The 26,317-nt window shown below is 37.4% G+C and overlaps 1 protein-coding gene and 1 long non-coding RNA gene across 2 annotated transcripts in view; both read left to right on the top strand.

Annotated features, from left to right (window-relative positions):
- LOC311609188 overlaps window positions 1-26,317 on the top strand; it is a 79,855-nt gene that overhangs the window by 44,644 nt on the left and 8,894 nt on the right. The window lies entirely within an intron of this gene.
- Window positions 49-26,189, top strand: PPWD1 (peptidylprolyl isomerase domain and WD repeat containing 1). Its single transcript, XM_084802034.1, has 11 exons — window positions 49-275; window positions 1,401-1,503; window positions 3,796-3,896; window positions 4,038-4,158; window positions 6,400-6,847; window positions 9,358-9,548; window positions 15,141-15,330; window positions 19,669-19,850; window positions 21,237-21,318; window positions 22,428-22,610; window positions 24,038-26,189. Exons 1-11 carry the CDS (start codon window positions 80-82, stop codon window positions 24,179-24,181), a joined length of 1,941 nt encoding a protein of 646 aa, XP_084658160.1. The 5' UTR covers window positions 49-79; the 3' UTR covers window positions 24,182-26,189.

Below are 26,317 nucleotides of genomic sequence, written 5' to 3' on the forward strand. Positions count from 1 at the left end.
GCGCCGCGGCTCGTAAATTACGGGGGCGGGGGGGTTGGGGTCACTGGGTTGTCGCGTCTCTTCTGACGCCTCTGGCAACATGGCGGCCGAGAGTGGTAACGATTCGCAGCTGAGAAGAAGAAGGCGCCGGGACCCAGAGGAACCAGAAAAAACGGAGCTCAGCGAGCGAGAACTAGCAGTGGCAGTGGCGGGAAGAGAAGAAAATGATGACGAGAATGAAGAGCGCTGGGTTGGGCCTTTACCGGTGGAGGCAACGCTGGCCAAGAAGAGGAAAGGTAGCTGCGGAGAGCCGGAGATCAAACTCGAAGGCTGCTTTGGGGGCGTGGGAGGGTTGATTTCTAGCGTGCAAGCAAGCGGGAGCGAGATTGGGGGTCTGTGCGCTTAGAACGGACGGGCTTTAACTTCTTTTTCCTCCCCCAGATAGTAAATTGGTCTTAATAGAACATATTTTGCAAAGCGTGTAGCCCTGTCGGTCCCAGCCTAGTTACCATAGATGTCACTAGTACTTGCCTGGATGTTTGTGTTGGGGGCTTTCATTGGCCTCATAGCTGCCATGGGAAGTACGAGTTCCTGATTCCGATGTAGCATGCTTGAAAAGTGAAAAGTGAAAAATGATCTGAAATATAAAACATGCGCCACACTTAAGTTTTCAACCCTGACTCCTTTACTAATGGGTTTTCACGCCCAGGGAAAGTTGCTTAAGTTTGCTAGATTTGAAGCCATACTCGAGACAAAATATTTGCCACTAACGTGGAATAACCACCTTATTTAAAGGTTGGCAAAGAGATAAATCTTAACTGTTTTGAAGGTTTCCGCCCCCCACCCCAGGAACTTTTTCTTAAATGTCTTAGGTGTGTGTGTCTGTGTGTCTGTGTGTCTGTGTGTGTGTTAAGCTCAATAAGCTCAATTCTGACTGTGAAACTACTACTTAAGACCTTTTCGTTTTCAGAACAAAGTCCAAACTCCCAAGAATGGATTATAAATCTTTTTGTCTCCCTTTACAAGACCAGCACATCAAAACCCTACCTTGGCCCTTTGCATGTGTTCCTCTACACACCTGCTCACGTATGAAGTATCTCTACCTGGAATAAGTTCTCTTTTAACCATGCTAGCTTCTTAACAGATAGCCATCTAGGTTGAGGGAGAAGTGATTTTTGAACATTGTATATCTGTACATACTTGGAATCTGGCACAGACATACAGTCTTTAGAACAGTATTTATATAATCCCTGGGAATCTGTCAGAGTAACTTCTGAAATTTTAAAATTTATAACTGGTATAACAAATACTGAATTTTTTGTATCCCATAAAATGTTAGACAAGAATACAAAAATTTAGAAGATTCTAAATAATGATGTTAATTTCATTCATTAAAAATAATTTTTACCGCCCTCTCTCAGTTCTAGAGTTCGAAAGAGTCTATCTTGATAATCTTCCTAGTGCATCCATGTATGAGCGCAGTTACATGCACAGAGATGTTATCACACATGTGGTATGCACCAAGTAAGTGTATCATACTTTTTTTTATTATTTTAATCTTATGTGTGTGTTTTGCATGTCTCTGCACCACGTGTGTGCCTGGTTCCTACAGAAGCCAAAAGAGGGCTTCAGATCTCTCTCAGAACTGGAGTTATACCTTTATAAACTGCCATCTTAGTATGTGTATGTATATTTGGTGATAAAAATCAATAATGGTTATGGTTTCCTAAAGAACAAAGTGTATTAAGATGGGATTAGTAATAAGTTGGCCTCTTTGGTGTTTGTAGAGAAGATGATGGTAACTCAGATCTCCTGGAATTATCAGAGGACCTTCACAGTAAATAGGAGCCAGATGGTGTGGGGCATGGGGCATGCCTTTAATCCCAGCCCTGGGCGGGGGAGGGGGCAATAAATAGGAAAATTCAAAGGATGATAATAATATTAATAATGTTCCCCAGGTTTTTAACTCATGATATGTCTAGATACTCTTTGAGGTGTATTTCATTAATTATCTCATTTATCTTCAGAATAGCTTTAAGAGTCATAAAATATTCATTTTATGGGTGAGGAAGCTGGAATAGAAAGGCTAAGTGGCAGAGAAGCTAAAAAACAAAAATGAACTGCTAAGTTCTAGATTTCTTTTCTTTATCTGGATTTTGAACCCATGAGCAAGAATAACATTTATTTATTTGTTTGTTTATTATGCTTTTTGGCTTTTTTGTTTGTTTGTTTAAAACTTGTCTTGAAGTTTTCTCGATGTAGCCTTCGCTGTCCTGGCCTACCTTTGTAGACTAGTTGGCCTTGAACTAACAGATCTGTCTGCCTCCCTCTGCCTCCCTGAGTGCTCGGATTACAGGCACACACCACTGCACCTGGCACATTTGTATGTTTAAAAGGAGCATTTTGGCTGTACTGAGATGAACACATTTAAAAAGAAAAAAAAAAGTAGGTACAAAGAGAGCAGGAGGCTAGTGGGGAAATTTGGATGAGCTGCAGTTCAGGCTTAGATGGTACTGACAGTGATTATCAAAACTGGATGGAATACTTCAGATAGTCTGCTCTCGGTCTCTTAAAATGAACTGCTTTTCAGATGTGAATCTCTTCATATTCTAAGAACAGGATAATTGTGACCAAATACAATGCAAACTTGTTAATGTTTAAAACAACTTACACGTACTAGTATTGCTTTTCTAACAAAAGTTGTTGGTGTGTGTGGGTGTGTGTGGGTGTGTTTGTGGTTAAGTAAATCTAAAGCCATTCACCAGTTATGGATGCAGTGTAGTGTGAATAAATTTAGTTGTCAAAGTTAACTAGTATAACTAGTTAATTTTAGTTTAGTGCAAAATACTTATTCACTGTCCTCAATAAGTGGTTTCAGTTTTTATCTATGTGGTAGGAAAATATTATTTAAAACTTTGATTCTTAAAATTCTCAAAATACATTGAATAAGATACGAAAGAAATTTATGTTGGACTCTTCTGTATTGGAACTAGTTTAGGTCTTTGTTTGGGGTTTTGGGGGGGTTTGTTGTTATTTGTTTTGTTTTGTTTTTCAAGACAGGGTTTTTCTTGTAGACCTGGCTGTCTTGGACTCACTTTGTAAACCAGGCTATTCTGGGACTCACAGTGATCTGCCTGCCTCTGCCTCCCGAGTGCTGGGATTAAAGGTATGCGCCACCACGCCTGGCAGCTTAGGTATTTATAATCTTCTGAAAATTAGAATTTTCTCTTTAACAGACTGCCTTTAAGGTAATTTTAGCAGTAAGAAATACCAAAGTGTAAGGATTCCAACAGAGATTTCTTGGTTTCTGTTTTGAGCCAAACCCCCCCTTGTTAAGTTGTGCACGCTGGCTTTGCCCCCTCTGTCGCTTAGGCAGCCTTCCTGCCTCAGCCCCCTGAGTAGCTAGAACTGCAGGGTTACCCCACCAGCCCAACTCATTATTTATTTATTTAGTGGTAAGTCCTTGTTGGAGTCTGAACCTACCTCTGGTGTTAATACTAGTGGCTCTTACTCCTACAATGGTCTGTGTAACGGAAAATGTAAAGACAAAGTCGAAACAACAAAACTCTAAACTAGATGTGGTAGCATACACCTGTAAACACAGCACTAAAGAGGCAGGCAGGCAGGAGAATCACAAATTCAAGACCACTATAAACTACACTTAGTATGAAATTAACTTACACTATATAGTGAGAATGTGTCTTTAAAAACAAAAAAGCCTATTATTAAAGTAGTAAATACTATCAGTCACTGTTTGAATTGAAATTACTGAGAGATCTGTTTTGGAAGTTAACGTGAAATTTTTTATGTATACAGGACAGATTTTATTATCACTGCCAGTCATGATGGACATGTTAAGTTTTGGAAAAAAATAGAAGAAGGAATTGAGTTTGTTAAACATTTTCGTAGTCACCTTGGTAAGAATTTCATAATTTTATACTAATTAATTTTTATACTAATTAACCTTTCCTTTAAAATATTGTGATGTTTCCTTTGAGTCGTGCATATTTATTTTATTTGTACTTACTAGAATCTTTTAATTTTATTTTTTAAAATAGGAATCATTGAGAGTATTGCAGTTAGCTCTGAGGGAGCACTGTTCTGTTCTGTGGGTGATGATAAAGCAATGAAGGTGTTTGATGTAGTGAACTTTGACATGATCAATATGCTGAAGCTTGGGTAAGTTTTCTATAAAGCTTACATTATATGTAGATATGTATGTATGTATATTTAACTCAGTAGAGTAACTGTAAACAAAAGTTTCCCATAGCCTTGGTAACTTTTGAACAGAATATATTCTCTCACCATTTGGGGTCTTACATGGGAAACTTGGGGGAACATCCTTGTGTTGTTTGGAGGCCTCTGCTCTGGTTTTTCTCATTAATAAACTTTCTTTTTTTATTTGATTTTTTTGAGACCGTTTCTCTGCATAGCCCTGGCTGTCCTGGAACTTGCTCTGTAGACCAGGCCATCCCCGAACTCAGAGATCTGCCTACTTCAGCTTCCTTAGTGCTGGCATTAAAGGTGTGTGCCACCACTGCCAGGCTTCAAATTTTCAAACAGTGTCACAACAAAAGTTCATCATGTCCAGCTAACACCTCTTAGTAAATTGATGAAGATCCATCATGCCTAACTACTGAGAGTTAGAATAACTTCCTTGCTATAGTATACTTACTTCTAACACGCAAGCTCATGGCTTATGTGGTTTATAGGTCACTTTAGAATTTGCTCGTGGTTTTAAACTTCAGAGTATAGTAATGCTGATGTTCATACTGTGGTTGGATAACACAGTAATAAGACTTGTACTTTTTAAAAGATAACATAACAAAAATATATATATCTGAATAAATATCAGCTTAAAGGTTATACCATTATCAGAATGTTTGGGAACTTGCTCTCTTTGAATGACATAACGAGACTTTAAGGTAGGCAGCTTTAAAAAGCAAGCTTTTACCCCCACGGCTCTGGAGTTTTGGAAACCAGCAGATTCATTTCGTATGAAGGCTCTTCCTACTTCTTACCGTTTCCTCACTTGGTTGAAGAAGACAGGAAGTAGTGCAGAGGACCTCTTTTCTTCACAGTAGGCCATTGGCCTATCAGATTAGGTCCCCACTCTATCTAGAAAGTCCTAATGTGAACTGCATAATGCCTTATAATTCAAATCTAAATTTTGGAGTTTATTTTAAAATCAGATTTTATGAGCCACAAAAGAAAACCAGTGTTACTCTGTTTAGTTAATTTCTTTCTTTTTTCTTTTTTTGGCTACAAATACCACTACTTAACTTGATCTTCTCTTTTATGTCCCAGTTTGCTACCCCAGACATTTGCTATTTTTAAAATAACAAGTAACTAAAAAATATATAAAATAAAAAATAACAAGTAACTGAATATTAGCTGTTTGAGAGTACTCAAAAAAGCCTATATATTCAGGAACTGATAGAAATTCTAAATGAAGATTTCAACACCATAGTGGTTGGTATAACATTGTAACAAAAATTAGTACTTTGGGGCTGGAGAGGTGGCTGAGAGGTTAAAAGCATTGGCTGCTCTTCCAAAGGTCCTGAGTTCAATTCCCAGAAAACACATGGCTAACAACCATCTGTAATGATATCTGGTGCCCTCTTCTGGTGTTCAGATGTACATACAGGCAAAACACTGTATACGTAATAAATAAGTCTTTAAGAAAAAAAAATGACTACTTTGAGCCTACCATGGTGGCGCACACCTTTAATCCCAGCACTTGGGAGGCAGAGGCGGGCAGATCTCTGTGAGTTTGGAGCCAGCCTGATTCTGATCTACAAAGCAAATCCAGGACAGCCAAGGCTACACAGAAACCCTGTCTCGAAAAAACAAAAATACTTTGCAGGAGACAACACATATTATAACTTTCATATGTAGATTAAATACATCAAGTTCTTTTTTGCACATTGTTCATCATATAACATATTCAATACTATAGTTTTAATATCAAGATAAGACAATAGTTTTCTTTTGAGCATCGTCAGAACCTAATTATTTTGATTATAAAAGTCTCAAGCATGGATTTACAAAATATGCCATTACATGGCTAACCCATTAAAAATGTATGCATGTAAACTGTTTTACAGACACCTCAGAGTACCGTAAGGCCCAGAAATGATTAAGCTTCCTATCTACACAATGGGAATAAGTATGCGATTCTCCTCTTGTGATTAGAAAGAGGAAATTACAGACTGGGGTCTAACTCAAAGGTAGGGTGCACATATGCAGAGGGCCCTGGGTTCTATCCCTAGCACTGTTAAAAAGAGCAAACAGAACTTAGTGGCTGTTCTGATTCTTTCCTCAGTGTGCTTGGCCAGACATTTTGATTAGGTGACGGCTGGGGAGGGATGCTTGTGCTATTGACCTTTCTTTTTCTCCCCCAACTTTTTACTGCCTTAGCTATTTCCCTGGACAGTGTGAGTGGCTGTATTGCCCAGGAGATGCCATATCCTCAGTTGCTGCTTCTGAGAAGAGTACAGGAAAAATTTTCATTTATGATGGCCGAGGAGATAACCAGCCACTTCATGTTTTTGACAAGCTGCATGTGTCACCTCTCACTCAAATAAGGCTGAACCCAGTTTACAAAGCAGTGGTGTCTTCTGACAAGTCTGGAATGATTGAGTACTGGACTGGACCTCCACATGAGTATAAGTTCCCTAAAAACGTGAAATGGGAGTATAAAACAGACACAGACCTATATGAATTTGCCAAGTGTAAGGCGTATCCAACCAGCATATGCTTTTCCCCTGATGGGAAGAAAATAGCAACCATTGGGTCAGACAGAAAAGTTAGAATTTTCAGGTTTTTAACTGGAAAACTCATGAGGGTCTTTGATGAGTCATTAAGTGTAAGTACAATTAAATTAGATTTTATTTTTCTAATCGTCTTTATGTTTTGCTATTTCACAAAAGATATTTTTATGCATAGATTGTATTGATGATTATTTTTTCTTAGCACATTAAAGATACTACTCAGTTGTCTTTAATCTTACATTGATGCAATTCTTTACATGGATGATGTGAGACTCACTATTCAGTGTGTGTTGAGGAGGTCGGGCTAACGTATCAAGAGGAAACTAGGACTAAAGCTGTGACAGAAGCTGAGATTCAGCATGAGAGAAGAGAACCAAGTATCAGTTAAGCCAATTATTTGCAATAGGAAACATAAGTATAACTATACATACAGAAAGTACTAATAACAGGAGCCTACGTTCCATAGGGGCGCTCTTCTTCGAGTTGTGGAGATGGCTACCCTAGCATGAGTGGAAAAACTGGAGTGACTTAAAACTACTACCTAGTCCTAGCATAAAAGAAGTTGAATGTGAAGTTTTCTCTTTTAGTATTTATTAACTGAAATGCACAGGACCGTGACATGGGTCAGTGCATTGCGATCACAGAGGCCATGCTTTGAATGCCAGAGTATTGTAAAAAGAGTCTGTGGAGCTGCTTACCAGGTTGGCTACTTAACAGAATGCGTGTATGTGGCTAGATGGCTGTCCATAGAGCTGCATCTTGTAGTCAGCATTCTAGGCAATTCTGGGCACATACGTAAGTGGTAACGAGAGACAAGGAAGCTGATCTGTAAGTCGTGATCTGTGTTCATGACTCAAACTCTTATACCTTTTGGTTTTGTAGTTTTGTATGTTTTTATTTCCTCATCTAGAAAAAGTTAAACTAAACATGAAACAAATATATAAATAAATGGGATGTAAGTCTAGCTTATTATCTATAATAGAGTGAGCTTTGAATTCTACTGTTGGATGTCCTACATGTCTGAAATGCTGAATAAGAAAATCCTATCTTCTATAAGGCTTGAGTACTAACACAAAGTACTTATGACGTAGCCCCCATCTTGAAAATTGTGCAGTAAATATCAAACATAAACCAAAATTTTAAACTATAAAGGGCACCCATAAAAAGTGTTTTTCTAAACACATATTTCTAATACTAATCATAACTGCTAATATCAAAATAATTTGAAACCGTGTCTGATATCATAATTTTGACTTAACAAAATAACAATTACTCAACAGGGGGCTGGAGAGATCAGTGATCAAGAGTGCCTTACTGTTCCTGCACAGGATCCAGTTCAGGACCCGTGCCAGCCAGTTCACAACTACCTGTAACTCCAGCTCAAGGACATCCTAAATTCTCTTTTGGCCTCTGCAGACACTCACAAATACATGTACATCTACCTACACACACACACACACACACACACACACACACACACACACACACACACACACTCTCACAAACCTTTTTTAAAAAGTTATTCAACAAAATGTAGTATTTGCCATATGTTCTTTCCATGAATCTTACACGTGATTTCACAGGCTAAGTGTAGCTGCACTGCCTAAACATAAATTGCTACTATTCATATGACTGACTTTGTTTGGAGGAGGGGAAGGGAGGGGAGGAGGTTCACTCTGTCATCCATGCTGGCCTGGAACTTCCTGTATAGCCTAGGCTGTTCTGTCTCATCCTCCCAAATGTTGGGACTACAAGTATAGACTGGCAGTTGATTCCTTGTTGTATCTAGACCAACTACAAATGCACTGAAAGGATTATACATTTAAGACTCCAAAGCAGTAATAGAAAAACATTTTTTGTTTTTTTATCTTATAGAAATGTTAATATTTTGTGAACATTAGCTTGAATAAAATAAATTCCAACTGTTTTTTACTTTGCATAATGTACCTACTAAAAATTTTAATTGCTTATGTGACTTGCATTATATTTCATTGAAAGTGCTACTCTGAGACTTCTAAAGAGCAGGCATATCATTTTTATAAAGGAAGCACTACTTATATAAACCAACTGGCTTAGTGTGTTTGTTTCCTAGGTTAGAAAAATCAATTACCATTAGTATAGGTTTTTGGTTTGTTTTTTTTTTTTTTGAGTGGGGCAGGGGGGGGGCAGATAGTGACAGGGATCACACCCAGAACTTTAAACATTTAACCTACAAGTAAGTTATACCCCTGAAATACAACTTTTTTTTATTTGTATGTTGTTCTGTTTGAGACTGGTTTGGGCGACACAGTGAGTGTGGGCCAGGCTGGGCTACGCAGTGAGTGTAGCCCAGGCTAGCATAGAGCCCACAGTGCTCCTGCCTCAAACTTCAGACTAATGGAATCACAGCCAGGAACAATCACGTAGGTGATTGAACTCAGCAATGTTCTGTTTATGAGGTTTAGAATGTCTCTTAAATTATATGAATATGCAAATTCTTATTGACCCGCAGTGTCTTCTGTTTCTAGTCAGTGCTCCTGTCTTAATTTATACATGTATGTGTGAGCATATATATAAGTATACATATATGTGTAGTTATTTTGCTAATGCTTCGCTTACTTCCTAGATGTTTACTGAACTACAGCAGATGAGGCAACAGCTACCAGACATGGAATTTGGCCGACGAATGGCTGTAGAACGAGAGCTGGAGAAGGTGGAGGCTGTAAGATTAATTAACATCGTCTTTGATGAAACCGGACACTTCGTGCTATATGGAACAATGCTGGGCATTAAAGTAATAAATGTAGAAACAAATCGGTAAGCTTTAACATGATTTATATATATATTTTAAATGCAGTAATTGAGGATCATTTTCCCCATCAGGGAAACAATGAGAGTTTTGTTTGTTCCAAAGAAAATGGAAAGGCCCCAAAAACCTAAACTTAACCAAATGTTTTGACTGGATTTTTCTGTGGTCTCTCAGTTGTTTATAATCTTAAGTAAAAACTTTCCACTCATGTTTATAAAATAAATGGAAAGAAAATATGCATAGTTTCAAAGTTTGGGGTGGGTGGGTTTTTCTTCTTTTTTTTTTTTAAACAAGTTTCAGTGTGTGTTTTGCTTATTGATTTAAATGAGCCAGTCTTGTGTTAAATGTTGCCAAATATTTTAACCACAGAATTCAGCATCACATCCTGCTAGACATAAAGGCAGGGCTAAAATGCATAAAACCACAGTAAGTCTTTTGTGCAAATAGCCCATTTGGTGTTAGTTCAGAGTATCTACAGTAAGACACTGTGACTGTATGCAAAGAAAAGAACTTATAGATTATTTTCAGAAAAGCTTTGTGCTATACATTCCTACATATAAATAGATTTATCCTGTAGTTCCTAGTAATATAAGACATTGAAAGTTTGTAAAAGATTTAAATAATAGGAACAAGTTAAAACTTTACCCTCAACCTTTGGTATGCGTGAAGTTGTACCAGGATACTTTATGGATTCCAAACTCTGGATACTCAAATAGGCCCTCATTTAAAATGGATATGCTCCTATACTTAAGTCATGTTTAGAATATTCATAATTCCTATCATAAAGGTTATCTAAATAAATGTGGTGCCATATTGTTTGTGGAATAATGGCAAGGAAAAACACATGTCTTTCTGGGTCTGGGTTACCTCACTCAGGATATTTTCTAGTCCCATTCATTTGCCTACAAATTTCATGATGTCCTTGTTTTCAGTGGCTGAGTAGTATTCCATTGTGTAAATGTATCGCAGTTTCTTTACCCATTCTTTGGCTGAGAGACATGTAGGTTGTTTACAGTTTCAGGATATTAGGAATAATGGTGCTATGAACATAGTTGAGCAAGTGTCCTTGTGTGGTGGAGCATCTTTTGGATATTTGCCCATGAGTGGTATAGCTGGGTCTTGAGGTAGCCCTATTCCTAATTTTCTGAGAATGGTAGCAGATTGATTTCCAAAGAGGTTGTACAAGTTTGCACTCCCGCCAGCAATGGAGGAGTGTTCCCAGTATATGTTGTCATTGAGTTTGTGACCTTAGCCAGTCTGATGGGGATAAGATGGAATCTCAGAGTCATTTTGATTTGCATTTCCCTGATGACTAAGGACATTGAATGTTTCTTTAAGTGTTTCTCGGCCATTAGAGATTCCTCTGTTGAGAATTCTCTGTTTTGTTCTGTACCCCATTTTCTAATTGGGTTATTTGGTTTGTTGATGTCTAATTTCTTGAGTTCTTTATATATTTTGGATATTAGCTCTCTGCAGATGTAGGGTTGGCAAAGATCTTTTCCCATTCTGTAGGCTGTCGTTTTGTCCTATTGACATTGTCCTTTGCCCTACAGAAGCTCTTCAGCCTCATTAGGTACCATTTATTAATTGTTGATCTTTGTGCCTGAGCTGTTGGTGTTCTGTTCAGGAAGTTGTCTCCTGTGCCAATGAGTTCAAGGCTCTTTCCCACTTTCTCTTCTATTGGATTTAGTGTATCTGGTTTTATGTCGAGGTCTGTGATCACTTGGACTTGTGTTTTGTGCAGGGTGATAGATACGGATCTATTTGCATTCTTCTACATGCAGACATCCAGCAAGACCAACACCATCTGTCCAAGATGCTTTCTTTTTTTTCCATTGTATGGTTTTGGCTTCTTTGTCTAAACTCAAATGTGTATAGGTATGTGGGTTTATTTCTCGATCTTCAATCCAATTCCATCAATTGATCTGTCTGTATGCCAATACCATGCAGTTTTTATTACTCTTGCTCTATACAGCTTGAAATCACTGATGGTGATTCCTCCAGAAGTTCATTTATTTTACAGGATTTTTTTTAGCTACCCAAAGTTTTTTATTTTTCCATATGAATTTGAGAATTGCTTTTTTTCAGGTCTGTAAAGAATTGTGTTGGAATTTTGATGGGATTTGCATTGACTCTGTGCATTGCCTTTGGTAAGATGGCCATTTTTACTATGTTAACCCTACTATTCCATGAACATGGGAGATCTTTTCATCTTCTGATATCTTCTTCAATTTGGCTTCTTCAGAGACTTGAAGTTCTTGTCACACAGGTCTTTCACTTACTTGGTTAACTAAGATATTTTATATTATTTGTAGCTATTGTGAAGGATATTGTAGCCCTGATTGCTTTTTCAGCCCCTTTATCGCTTGTATAAAAGAGGGCTACTGATTTTTTTAAAGTTAATTTTGTATCCAGCCATTTTGCTGAAGGTGTTTATCAGTTGTAGGGGTTCCTTGGTATAATTCTTGGGGTAACTTTCTCTCCATTTAATTTGATGTTGGCTATCTGCTTGTAGTATATTGCTTTGTTGTGTTTAGGTATGCGCCTTGTATCCCTGATCTCTCCAAGATTTAACATAAGGGGTGTTATTGTCAAAGGCTTTTCCAGTATCTAATGTGGTTTCTTTATGTGGATTATATTGATGGATTTTTGTACATTGAAATGAGGCTGAGTTGAATGATGTATTTGATGTGTTCTTGAAATCTGTCTGCAAGTATTTTATTGAGTATTTTTACATCCATGTTCATAAGGGAAATTGGTCTGAAATTCTCTCTCTTTGTGGAGTCTTTGTGTGGTTTAGGTATCAGGTAGCTGTGGCCTCATAGAATGGGTTTGGCAATGTTTCTTTCTGTTTCTATTTTGTGGAATAGTTTGAGGAGTATTGGTATTAACTCTTCTTTGAAAGTTTTGTAAATTCTGTGCTAAATTAATCTGGACCAGGGCTTTTTGGGAGACTTTTAATGACTGCTTCTATTTCCTTAGGTGTTATAAGTCTATTTAAATTGTTTACCAGATCTTGATTTAACTTTGGTAAGGGATATCTATAAAGTAAATCATCCATTTTGTTTAGATTTCCCAATTTTGTAGAGTACAAGTTTTTAAAGTAATTTTGTATTTCCTTAGTATCTGTTGTTATGTCCCCTTTTTCATTTACGATTTTGTTAAAATGGATACTTTCTCTCTGCCTTTTAGTTACTTTGGCTAAGGGTTTGTCTGTATTGTTGATTTTCTAAAAGAACCAGCTCTTGGTTTTGTTAATTCTTTGTATTGTTCCTGATTTATTGATTTCAGCCCTATGTTTGAATATTTCTTGCCTTCTACTCCCCTTGGGTGTGTTTGCTTTATTTTGTTCTAGAACTTTCAGATTTGCTTTTATGTCACTAGTATAAGATCTCTCCAGTTTCTTTCTTTCTTTCTTTCTTCCTTTCTTTCTTTCTTTCTTCCTTTCTTTCTTTCTCTCTTTCTTTCTTTCTTTCTTTTTTCCCACTCCAATTTCTTTATGAAGGCACTGAGTGCTATGAACTTTACTCTTTGTACTGCTTTCATTGTGTCCCATAAATTTGGGCCTATTGTGCCATCATTTTTATTTAATTCTAGAAAGTCTTTAATTTCTTCATTTCTTTCCCAACCCAGTGGCCATTGAGTAAAGAATTGTTCAGTTTCCATGAGTTGGTGGGCTTTTTGTTGTTTCTGTTGTTGAGTTCCAGCTTTAATCCATGATAAAATATGAGGGCTTATTTCAATTTTCTTGTATTGGTTGAGGCTTGTTTTGTGATGGACTGTATGGTCAATTTTGGAGAATGTTCCATGAGATGCTGAAACGAAGGTATATTCTTTTTTGTTTGGATGGAATGTTTTGTAGGTATCTGTTAGGTCCATTTGATTCAAAACATCAGTTAGTTTCACTATTTCTCTGTTTAGTTTCTGTCTTGATGACTTGTCCATTGGTGAGAATGGGGCTTTGTTTGTTTTTAAAGGCAGGGTCTTACATTGTAGCTCTGTATTGGAACAGGGTGGTCCAAGTTGGCCTTGAACTCAGGGCAATCCCTCTGCTTCAGCCTTAGTGCTAGGATTTCATACAGGCTTGAGCCACCATGCTCAGCTCACTAGTAATGTTTGTCCTCTCTCCTAGTTTTTCTGCTCCGGAGTATTATGTAATGTTAGTCACTAACATATAGCCTTTTCATATTGGTTCCTTTCAGTTAATAATAACAGTTGAAATTCTTCTACATCCTTCTATATTTTGACAGCTCATTTTTTTTAGAACTAAATACTATCCCATCATCTGTACGCATAATTTAATTGTCTGTTCAGCGAGCTACTAAGGGACATCATGGTTTCTTCCAGGTTGTGACATTCGTAGTAAATAAAGCTGCTCTAAACTTCATTTACAGCGGGTTCTCTCTGTGTGTATAGATTTTCATCTCCTTTGGAGCTGAATTGATGGATCATATGGTAACACTACATTTTGTTTTCCAAAGTGCTAGCTACCCTTTGCCTTCCCACCAACAATGAATAATAATTCTCGTTGCTCCAGACATTTGGTATCCTTCGGTGCTCTAGGTTTGGGCTTTTCTAACATGTTGTAATTTCTTGTTTGTGTTTCTATGTGATGTGTGATGTAGAACATCTTTCATATACTAACTTGTCATTTGTATGTCTTCTTTGGTAAGGTATTTGCTAAGGGCTTTGAAGCAGTTTTACTTGCTTGGTTTTTGTTAGGATTATTTTGTAAGAATTCTTTGTCTATGATATATAATGGTTCTTAATCAGATACATCTTCTGCTGATATTTTCTTCCAGTCTCTAGCTTTTTGTTTTCTTGATGATTGGATTTTTTTGAACCTAATAATACCTACCAATTTAAAATACTTTGGGAGTGACTGGGTTGAATGATATTTTAAAATACCTTTTCCTAGTCCTTTGGATATAGAAAATAGATAATTGACTTAAAAAACAAAACTTTTTATTTAAAGACAATATTAGTCTTAGCCTTGCCTATATACCAGGCTAACCTCGAACTCACAGAGATCCACCTGTCTCTGCCTCCCAAGTGCTGGGATTAAAGTCATACACCACTATTCCCAGCTGTCTTAAAAATATTTTTACATGTGTTTATGTATTTGGGGGTGGGACACCACATGTCTCAGAGCATGTGCGAAAGTCAAGATGACAACGTACTGGACCCAGTTCACCTATTCTAACATGGACGTCTTGCAGATGGAACTCAAGTCGTCTGGCTTGTCATCAAGTGCCGTTATACACTGAACCAAACCCTAATCCAGGAGAGCTGATGGTTAATTCTCATGTGTCAAGCTTTCTGGGTCTTTTTCCCTTGCATGTTTGTATAGTACCTATGCATTTGTACAGTTGTGTCTGTATGTGTATGCATGTGGTCAGAAGTTGGTGTAAAATGATGTTACTGAGGGATCCCAAGCTTACTGATTTGTGTAGCCTAGCTAGGCAATTTGCCCTGTGGATCCCGTCAAAAGCCCTGGGACTATGCAGGCCTACCTGGCTTTTCTGTGGGTAAACAGGGTCCAGATTCTAGTCTTTGGGGCTGCAAATCAATTTAATTATAGAATTGTATTGTTTTTTCAGGTGTGTACGGATCTTAGGCAAGCAAGAAAATATTAGAGTGATGCAACTGGCTTTGTTTCAGGGAATCGCCAAAAAGCATCGAGCTGCAACCACTATAGAGATGAAAGCTTCAGAAAACCCTGTTCTTCAGAATATTCAAGCCGACCCAACAATAGTCTGTACGTCTTTCAAGAAGAATCGATTTTATATGGTATGTGATGTCCTTGGAGATGCCCGTTACATTAGTGTTTTTTCCAGCCTTGCTGGGAGTTTTATTTTCTTAGAGAATATTAGTGATGATACGAAACTTTCTAAACAACTAAAACTCCAGCCAACAACATTAACATTGTACAATTTTAAACTAGGAAGTGATTTCTAACTATCTCTGCATTCTTTCCCATTAAGTCTGAAGTTTTCCCATCTAGTTCTATCACTGTGCTGAGATGATAGGAAACTAATAATTATGTTCATAATTATGTTTATAATAGTTTTTGCTGTGGATTTTTAAATGTTTTGTTTTTCAACTTTTCACTTGAACATATTTCCCAGAACTTAGAAAATTTATATCTCTTTAGACACGTATGTACATGTGTACATTTCTATGATCAGTCCCCAGCACTGGGAGGAGAACACTAAGACTGGGCTAAAAGCCATCTTTTAAACTACTCATGAACAGTAATATCCACCCGGGCATGTAAAGTACAGAGACCTCTGTTGTAGCATTGTATCCTTTGCATTGCACAACTCCTCAGTTGTCTGTAACTGACTTCAGCCTTCTTTGGTTTTATTTATTTACTATGCTGACGAGATCAAATTCATTCTATTTGAAATAATTGAGTGTTATTTTTAAACTATTTTTAGCTATTCTTTCTTCCTGTCACACATTCTGATTTTACATAAAATGTCAGTTTGAAAATCTTTTACCATCAATACTGTGTTGTGTGCACCTCCTTGTTCTTTTCTGATGCTTCCTTCATATGCAGCATGCTTTGAGGGGATAAATCAGTAATCTGTGTTGGAAGAAATGGGACACCGTTTTCTTCCTCCAGGAACTTAATATCAATAAATATGGAGTACTGTGGCTTCACTATTAGGTGCATAAAATAACTTAATCAAATGACTGACTGATTATGTGTGCATTCATTGATGTCTATATGAATTGCAAGCATCTGTGATGAGGTCAAGCTAACACAATTGATAAATGTATGAAATAGCAGTTTCCCTACCACAGCCAAGCTTTTAACCTAACACAGATAAATTCTTTAACATGGGAATTTTACTTAGAACATTCAGAGTCATAACTAAAAACTCATGAATTTATACTAAATGAAAATAGTTGGATCTTCTCTTGACCTATAATTTAGCTACTAATGAAGTTAAAATTATCAAAGATAATTCTTAATACATAATAAAACTGCAAGCACTAATGCTTTCATCTATTTCATTAAAAATTTTACTTCTTAAGTTACTATTTGCCTTTCTTTCCCCAGGTCATGTTAGATGGTGGAAGTAGTCATGCTCAGTTTTAAGGTTTGAGGAGTAGAGTTTTTTATTCAGAAGTTCCATCTATACAACAATCTGAATAATTTTTCAGTATATCAAATGTCTGTATCTTTAAGGAATGCTAAGATAGTAACATACTTATGAACTTTATATTCCTTGTTTTAAATCCAACAGAAAAAGAAGTACATTATTAGTTCATATATGCACTAAACCAAGATTTTTTTAAGCATTTTATAAATCTGTAAGTATGGTGCTTATCTCCTTTGAAAGCTAAGGAAGATGTTAAGGTGAAAACATTCTAATCTGGTTATTTTATTTGTTTGTTTTGTTTTGTTTTTCCATGGAATTAGGAAAACCAGGAACTGGAATGCTAGCTCTATCTTTAATCAGCTCTGTTTACATAAGGTAGAGCTGACTTAGGGGTCAGGATTTCCACTTACTCGGAGCAAATAACAGCCTTGAGAAGTCCAGAGTTCTCCTGTCTAAAAGCTTTTTCTCAGTTCTTTTTTTTTTTTTAATCAATCTTTTTTTTTTTTTTTAACTTTTAAGTACATTTGGTGTTTGGCCTACATGGATATCTGTGTGAGGGAGTCGGATCCACTGGAAATTGAGTTATGGACAGTTGTGAGCTACCAAGTGGGTGCTGGGAATTGAAGCTGGGTCCTCTGAAAGAGAAGCCAGTGCTCTGACCCGCTGAACCATCTTTCTGGTCCCCTCAGTTCTCCTTATACCCAAAGAATTCTGAGACTTATGTAATTCACTCAAAATGGCATGCTTTTTCCCAACAGTCTATGTTTAGGTAGATTATATGGGACTCTGTGGATAGGAGTGTGGTTAAAAACCCTTTACTGATCCATCTTTGACTATTCTCCCTACCTAGGCCTGGGTTCTATTTATATTAGTCCTAAGAATGTATGTCACCTTGTAAAAGTATTTGGAACTGTTGTTAGGGATGGGGTGTATTTAGGTCTCACAGTTGTAGTACATATATTATCCCTATTAATGAGGAAATGAAAAAACTCACTTTGTCTAGGTCACATAATTAGTAAATGGCAGAAATGGATTTCATATGCAGGCAGTATGCTTGTGAAAAGTGAGTAATACATTGCTGGCTATGACTACAAAACTAAGGAATTATCACAAATACAGGTTACCTTGTTATATGTGTAAACAAGACAAATTCAACCCAAAGGAAATTATATCCCATTTGAAATCATGCATGTTTACAGTGTTGCTTTGTTTGGATAATATATAAATATGAAAATAATTTTACTGCCTTACCTTCTTATGTTAGAAAATGAGCCCTATAATGTAGATTGCTTTTTTTTAAATTAAAATATAAGTACATAATTTTCTCCCTTCTCTTTCCTCCTTCCAAGCCTTCCAGTTACTCCCTTCTTTATTCCCTCTCAAGGATGATCTCCTTATTATTGTTCCAAATATATATGATATTACACATATGTCATATATATGCATAAATATGTAAATACAGTTTGCTCAGTCCTTTTACTGTTACTTGCATGTATATGATTTCAGAGCTAATTGCTGTGGGGTAACCAATTAGAGGATTAATCTCTGGAGAAAACTGTTTCTCTTGTTTCCAATATTCCTTAGTTGCCTGCAATTCCTAAGGGTGAGAGGACTGAGAGACTCCCCATTCCACGGTAGCATGGCTATTGGTGCTATACTTATTTAGGTATTGTTTAGGCTGCCATGTTGTTAAGGTATCATGGGTGATGCTTCCCTATCATTTCTGGGAACCACAATCTTATGGCAGATTTCCTGGTCCATACGTTCTTACAGTCTTACTGCCCGCTGCTCCTCTTCCATGACGTTCACTCACCCTTAGATAGAAGAGTTATGTAATAGATGTATCCATTGGAGCTGGACACTACATCATCGCTTGCCGTCTGCATTTTGTTTTGGGTTTCTGTAAGTTTCCATCTGTTGCAAGTTTCTTTTATAAGGAATGACAGCTTTACTTATCTGTGGATATAAGGATAGGCTTTAGAATGCAATTAGAAATTATGCTGTTGGCTGGAGAGATGGCTCAGAGGTTAAGAGCACTGACTGCTCTTCCAGAGGTCCTGAGTTCAATTCCCAGCAACCACATGGTGACTCATAACCATCTATAATGAGATCTGATGCCCTCTTCTGGCTTGCAGGTGTACATGCAGGCAGAGCACTATATACATAATAATAAATAAATCTAAAAAAAGAAAAGAAAAAGAAATTATGCTGTTTTAGTAAAGTGGTGGTATAAGGTTCTCCTGTAAGATCCATGACCCTCCTACCTCAGGAGTTGGGTTTCCACACCAGACATGATTGTATGGGCCTGAAGTCCTATTAGACAGCTGTTGGTTACCTCCAAGGTATGAGTGCCCCTTGGGGTATCATACTATTCTGACCACTGCTGTAGATCATGGCACGGCTAGGTAGGACTACTGGCTGCTTCCCTCCTTCCAGTACTGTGAAAGCTTAGGGTGGATGCTTTCAGGTGAGAACCAACTCAGATCCTCAGTCCTGTGTCCAAAGTGCATGAAGCCTTCAGCAATAGGGTCCTCCTACCTTCAGCTGCTGAGAGGCAGCCATTGGCAATAGCAATAATCTGCGTTGTTTGTGGGGTTTCCTTGAGCTCCAGTGACCCACAACTCATTTCTGGTACTGAGATCTTTTTTGTTATCTATGGTTCTTGGAGCTAGGTACACTGTCAGCCCAAATTGTATTGTGTGTGCACTTGTGTGTGTGTGTGTGTGTCTGTTATACATTTTGAGTAAATAAAAAACTCACTTATGACCTTTTCAGACATCCGTATTGTTATTGACTCCCTCTCCCCAGTTAAAGCTCCCTCCTCATCTTCCCTTCCCCACATCACATCACGGCATCCTCCTGTTCCCCTCTCTAGAATATGGTTGGTTTTTACTTTCCTGATTTCTGAGGTTAACCCAGGTCTTTTATGAATTCTTACTGTCTCTAAAAAGTACAATTTTATAAATTTTTACCAGATACGTTTTAAAATTCATCCATTCACATTTTCTTTCTTGAGTTTACCAAACGAGAACCAGAAGACACAAAAAGTGCAGATTCTGACCGAGATGTTTTTAACGAGAAGCCTTCTAAAGAAGAAGTCATGGCAGCCACTCAAGCTGAAGGGCCAAAGCGAGTGTCAGACAGTGCCATTGTCCATACAAGCATGGGAGACATTCACACCAAACTTTTTCCTGTTGAGTACGTATAGTTTTTGTTGTCTTACACAAATTCCTATGTCAATGTATTTATTTGGAGTATAACTTCCATTTGTTATTTTCACAGATTTTTGAATTATTTGTTTGGATAAAATATCTAATACTTAGCATTCTGATACATAAGTTCTTCTAGAGAAAAAGATGAATTTTAATGTAAGCCTATTATGAGGACAAAAATATGCTGGCTATGAAAGTGGTGTCAGTAACAGGATAGTTCTTGAACATGCACAGGTATCCAACACCATACAAACAGAAAAGTGCTGGAGGTAAACTGTAAAGACATGCCAGTGTGTACTACTGTTACCTTCCAATAACTGAACATCCAGTGAGGTCAGTAGACGACTTTCCTCCCGAACCAAATCCTTCAGATGAGGATAATCTTTCTTTTCTGGTGTCTGTTGGACACCTATTACAATTTTAAAAGTGAATTGTAATGAAAAACATATGGACTTTAAATTCTTTCTACATTTGAAAAATATTCTGGACAGTTAAAATATTTGTCAAATTGATTTTCCTTGATCTACAAGGGATATTGTCTTTTATATTTTCAACTAAAAGTAGTTATTTTGGATATAAGCACCTTAACATTCCCTTTTTAACTGCTTGGTACATAGGCATCTTTAACCTGCTGCCTTAGTACTTGCGGCAAGACTCTTTTGATGCCCTCTAGCCTCAATTCTGAGGAGTGTTGTGTGATGATGAAAAAATTATGAAACAATATCATTACATTAGTAATAGACTAGTAATAACTAAACATTTTAAATTCTTAGTGAATGATTGTCACTTAAAGTTGATTCAATTCAAGACGCCATTTCCATGAATAGGTGCAGGAATCACTAAACTATATAACATTGTCTTTATAAGAGAACTACTTTTCCCAGAAATAAATATAACCATGTGTATGTGTGTCTTCTTTTTTGTTTTTGAGACAGGGTTTCTCTGTGTGACAGGCCTGGCTGTCCTAGACTCATTCTGTAGACCAACCTGGCCTCAAACTCAGAAATCTGCCTGCCTCTGCTTCCCATGTACAGGAATTAATGGTGTGTGCCGCCAGGCCAGGCCAGGCCAGGGGTGTGTGTGTGTCTGTGTGTGTGAGTGTGTGTATTGAGGTTTTATTTTTGGGATTTTAAGCTGCTACATCGACCTTAAAGTACCACTATCATCAAAAAAAGCAGTCATTTAAAGTGTAATGTAAGAATACACCAGTTTAAAAAAAAAATACGCCAGTACTTACCTGCCCTTCCCACTGTCATTTGTCCTGTGATCAGATTATGATAAACTATTTTGAAGTGTTAAGACGACCTCGCAAACATTAGAAAAATGGAACTTCAAAAAAAAATAGTAATTTCATATTTTTAATATATAATAGGTGTCCCAAGACTGTGGAAAACTTCTGTGTTCACAGCAGAAATGGTTATTACAATGGGCATACATTTCATCGTATAATTAAAGTAAGTTACACAAATTTCATGTGATTTAAACAAACTGTTATTATATAACAAGAGCTTAAGTCTTGTGAATCCTTTTTTAAAAACTTATTCACTTTACATCAGTCATAACCACCTCCCTTGTCTCTCCCAGTCCTACCCTCCCTCTTACTCCCCTCCCCCTCCCCTAATCCTTCTTTAACATACACCACTTTATTAGAAGATAAGGCAGAGGGGCTGGAGAGATGGCTCAGAGGTTAAGAGCACCAGCTGCTCTTCCAGAGGTCCTGAGTTCAATTTCCAGCAACCACATGGTGGCTCACAACCATCTATAACATGATCTGCTGCCCTCTTCTGGCAGGCAGGCACACATGCAGGCAGAACCTTGTGTACATAATAAATGATCTTTTTTTTTTTTTTTTTTAAAAAGGTAAGGTAGAAATGGATGGTGGCAGCCAAAAGAGCGGATGGTCATGAATGCTTCGTCAAGGCCAGGAAAAGGCATGACTACCGTTTTAGAAACAACACACCAGCACTTTGTCAGCAGCTGAAGAAAGGGTAGAAGAACGTGTCACGGGATATCTATTAACCTAGGAGCTAGATGAGGTAGAGGTCCAGGAAACAGAAGAGCTGTAACGACAGGTAGCCTCTGGGAACCTAACAAGAGGGAGCCTGGTTGCAGAATTTTGTGCAGCTTTGCACAGAGTGATTGGTCATTGATAGGTCAGAAATGGGAAAAGGAAAAAAAACGAGATACTAAAGTTCTGATGAAGTGAGGGAAATGGTCCTCTAGGAAATCCAGAGGATTTGAGGAAAGGGAAGATTAGAGAGCAACACGTATAAGACACAAGATACTATATAAATCCTAAAATCTTCTGTGGACAATTAGGAAGGATAATGCATGCACATAAAAATTTGCATATTTGTTTCAATCACTGAGTAAGTAGTAATTCAGCAGTGGAAATAAAACATCCACACTTACTATGGGTTTAATCTAATGATGCTGTGATTTAAAAAATTTGGAAGATTTCACTGACTACAAAGCTCTCTTGACAAAGAGATACAAAACTGCAATCATACACACACGGATTACATATATAAACATGATGTATTTTTATCTTTTCTGTTAACAGGGATTCATGATTCAGACAGGAGATCCAACAGGCACTGGTATGGGAGGAGAAAGCATATGGGGAGGAGAATTTGAAGATGAATTTCACTCAACATTACGACATGACAGACCGTACACACTCAGCATGGCCAATGCTGGATCAAATACAAATGGATCACAGTTTTTCATAACGGTAGTACCAACGGTGAGTGCAGTACACTGTGAATGAAGGCTAATTATAGTGTATAGTCTAAAAATGTGAGTTTAATAAGGGCTCTGTATTATTCTGTTCTCTGTACTATTGTATCTGTCCAGAAAAATGAAAAGTACTTAGGGATGAAAATTTAAACTAAGTAACAAGTGAGTTTAGGAACAATATTTCTGTGTAGTAGGAAATACAATGTTCCCCGTTCAGGATACGTGAGTTTCTGGTCTGCCACTACTAATTTTATACAACCTACAGCAAATTATTTCAACTCTCCTGGCCAATTTTCTCATCCTTTGATTTTTTTTTTAATTGCTACTGATTTATTTTAAGACAATGTCTTATATGTAGCCCAAGCTGGCCTTTAACCTACAGTTCTCCTACCTTGGCCTCAGCCTGTCAAGTGCTGGTGTCAGAGGTGTGATGCCATGCCTAGCTTCATTTTTTGATTAGAGAAATTAAGAGTGTTTCACTTCTGAATTTTAAAATACATTCTTCACAATTTCTTGTATCTGGTGAGTCATGATTAGTTGCTTCTAGGAAGGAATTCTGTGGCTGAGACCGTATTACACCCAGAAGACTAACAGCTGCAGTATAGATTGGTGAGACTCAGTGTAAGGTTACCTGGCTCTATTTATATATAGTTCTCCAAAAGCAGAAAGTATGCATTGTAAGCAAAATTATGTACCAAATAATAAAGAAGGCTCTGTGAGGATCTGCCAGGCTCACAGTCTACTGCGGCATTCTCTGGACTCTCAGTGTCAGTGTTCCCAGCTCTCAGTAATGAGGAAGAAGCATTTGACTCGATAAAGTAGCAGAGCCACCATGCAACTTCCACGTCATGCCAAAGTAGCTTCTTAAACCTTTCTAGATAGTCTTACTTCTTCATGTGAGATTCCTTTAGAAAACATTTGGAGTCAAGCCATCCAAAGCAACTTACCATGGGTTAGATATCTTCCAACTCCCTTGGGCCTAAATAATAAAGATATTTAATTAAAATTTTTATATTGTTTCCTCATCTAGAGATTTGAGCATCCAGACTCAAACTCAAAAAGAAAAACAGTGTCTGCCTTTTTCTTGTCAATAATTCCTAAACAATACTATTAACCAATAGGGCAGCATTTATGCTGGGTGTTCTAAGCTCTGTGCCATTTTATACAAGGGACCTTAGCGTCTTTCTATGTGTTATGGTGGGCCGACTAATCCCCCAGGGATACCAAGGAAAAACTAAAGGCTTTTTACCTTTCCCATATAAACTAGAAATAACTTTTAAAAATTGAGTATTCGTTGTTTAAAAAGTATTGCACTTTATTTTAAATATATAATAAAATTAAGTAAAATTTAAATTCTCATTTGTTTGTTCATTTAGTGGATATGATTTCATAAAATAGGATTTACCAAAATTTTCCTTTTGTTCTCCAATACAGCCTTGGCTTGATAATAAGCACACCGTGTTTGGACGAGTGACCAAAGGAATGGAGGTTGTGCAGAGGATTTCCAATGTTAAAGTCAATCCCAAAACAGACAAGCCTTACGAAGATGTCAGCATCATAAATATCACTGTCAAGTAAAGTGTGCTCTGTAAAGGAGACTCACTATAACGAAGGACTGTTTCACATTTGGGAGTTTAATACTGCTAAATATGTAAATCATGTTTTAAAAGATACAAAACTGTATTTTTGTATTTTAGTTAAAGGCCATTTTTTAAAACAACTTTTGATTTTTCTTGGAATATTTCTAATCCTGGGGGTGAGACAAATTGACATGTGCTAAATTCAGGGAAATAACATTCCTTATAGGTAAGTTCCCTTATTACAACTCAAATTCAGTATTAAATAATGGATTGGTACGTATTTCCAAAACGTGCCCTTATAGGTTTAGTGATCCTTAAAAACAAAATAAATAAATAAAAGATATTACATTCCTTAATATTATAAAATAGCCTTTCAAATGAAAGTGTGAAACGACTACTTAACTATCTTCTTAATGAAATTTTCCCTATTTTCATTTGCTTTTCCTAATGTAACTGAGTGGTCTTTCTTCTATCAAGTTACATCTTAATTCAATCTTAAGTATACCATCAAGATTAATAAATGGTAGCCAGGCGTGGTGGCGCACACCTTTAATCCCAGCACTCAGGAAGCAGGCAGGTGGATCAACGCGAGTTTGAGGCCACCCTGGTCTACAAAGTGAGTCCTGGACAGCCAAAGTCACACAGAAAAACCTGTCTCTGGGGGGACGGGGGAGAATGGTAAGCAAAGTTTAGTACCTAACAGTAGGTGTCATCAACAGAGAAGTGCAGCAGTAAACTGAGTGCAGTGGCATGTATCTGTAATCCCAGCACATGAGAGGTAGAGGCAGGATACTAAGTTCAAGGCCGCCTGGACTACAAATGCCTGAAAACAAATAAATTATAACAGTAAAATGAGTTTAAAGTCTTTTACTGATACTATTCTTCACCTCCCTTTGCCATTACTGGCTTCCAGACAGCCTACTTCAGAGACTTAGAGGAGGCCGTCCCAGCAGAGCTGCCTTGAGCGCCCTGTTCCCAACACTGATCAGTAGCATCACTTCCTTTAGTACGGAAATGAAACCCACAACATTTAAAAGTATGTCTAATTGTGCCTTATAAATGAGCTTTCCTTTTAAAAAGAATTTGTGCTTCCTCCATTAAGGACATTGTTACATTCATCTTACTTCTTAACTCTAGGGGTTACACTTACCCTTTTTCTAAAGGCTTATAAAACCATACTGTAAATTTTTGGTAATACTGCCATCAAGTGGTAATAATGCCTCGTTCCCCAACATTCAAATATTTCGCTTTACGTGAAGAGCCACAGGGAACTAGTGAATTTTGTTTTTATATGGTTTTATTTGAGATAGGAACTCCTGTATCCCAGGCTGGCCTCAAAGTCCCTATGTAGCTAGGAGTACCAAGTGCTAGGGTCACAGGCATATACCATGATGCCCAGCACTCGTAAAGCTTGAACCTGGACCCCTGTGCATACTGTAGCGACTCCGACCACCTGAGTTTCATCCCTAGCCATTATCAGTACAGGAATTCGTCTGGTTTCTCCTGTGTTCTTTTCTGGAAGTACACAGGTACACATCAGTCTTCTCTGTTACCATTTTGTAAAATAAGAGCTTTTCTACTGTTATGTAAGCATTAAATACGTTTTTATAAGTTTTTCAAACCCACCCCGCCGACCCCTTTTCTTGGTGGTGATGATGGTGATGGAATCTAGGGGATTTGTTAAGCATGCTCTCTACCCCTGAGCCACCTCTGCAGCCCATCAAGCCACTGTAAATACAATGATATGTAAAAGGCCATGTAAATGGTTCTTTTAAATGTTCTTTGTTCTCCTGTGAAGCAAGATTAAATTTAAATCAACATTGTTTTAACCTTTGAAAATCTCAAAAAAAAAATCACTTTTGTTTACTGCAAAATTTAGCTCTCCCTTCAAGACAGTTCCTTCTACCTTTTGTTTAAATGTGACTTACATGCAGAATAACTTATTTCTAAACCTTAGCATTATCAAATAAACTCTATCTCAAATGTGATAGCTAAGTCATGCTCCATTCTTCTTTGTTACAGTTTCTTTTAGAAACAGCAAAAATAATGAAGTTTTTCTCTTTTCCTGTGCTAGGGATCAAACCTAGGACTTCAAACATGCTAGACAAGTGTTTTTACTATTGAACTATGCCCA

Source organism: Acomys minous (assembly GCF_964271855.1).
Source record: "Acomys minous genome assembly, chromosome: 11".
Classification (NCBI taxonomy): Eukaryota; Metazoa; Chordata; class Mammalia; order Rodentia; family Muridae; genus Acomys; species Acomys minous.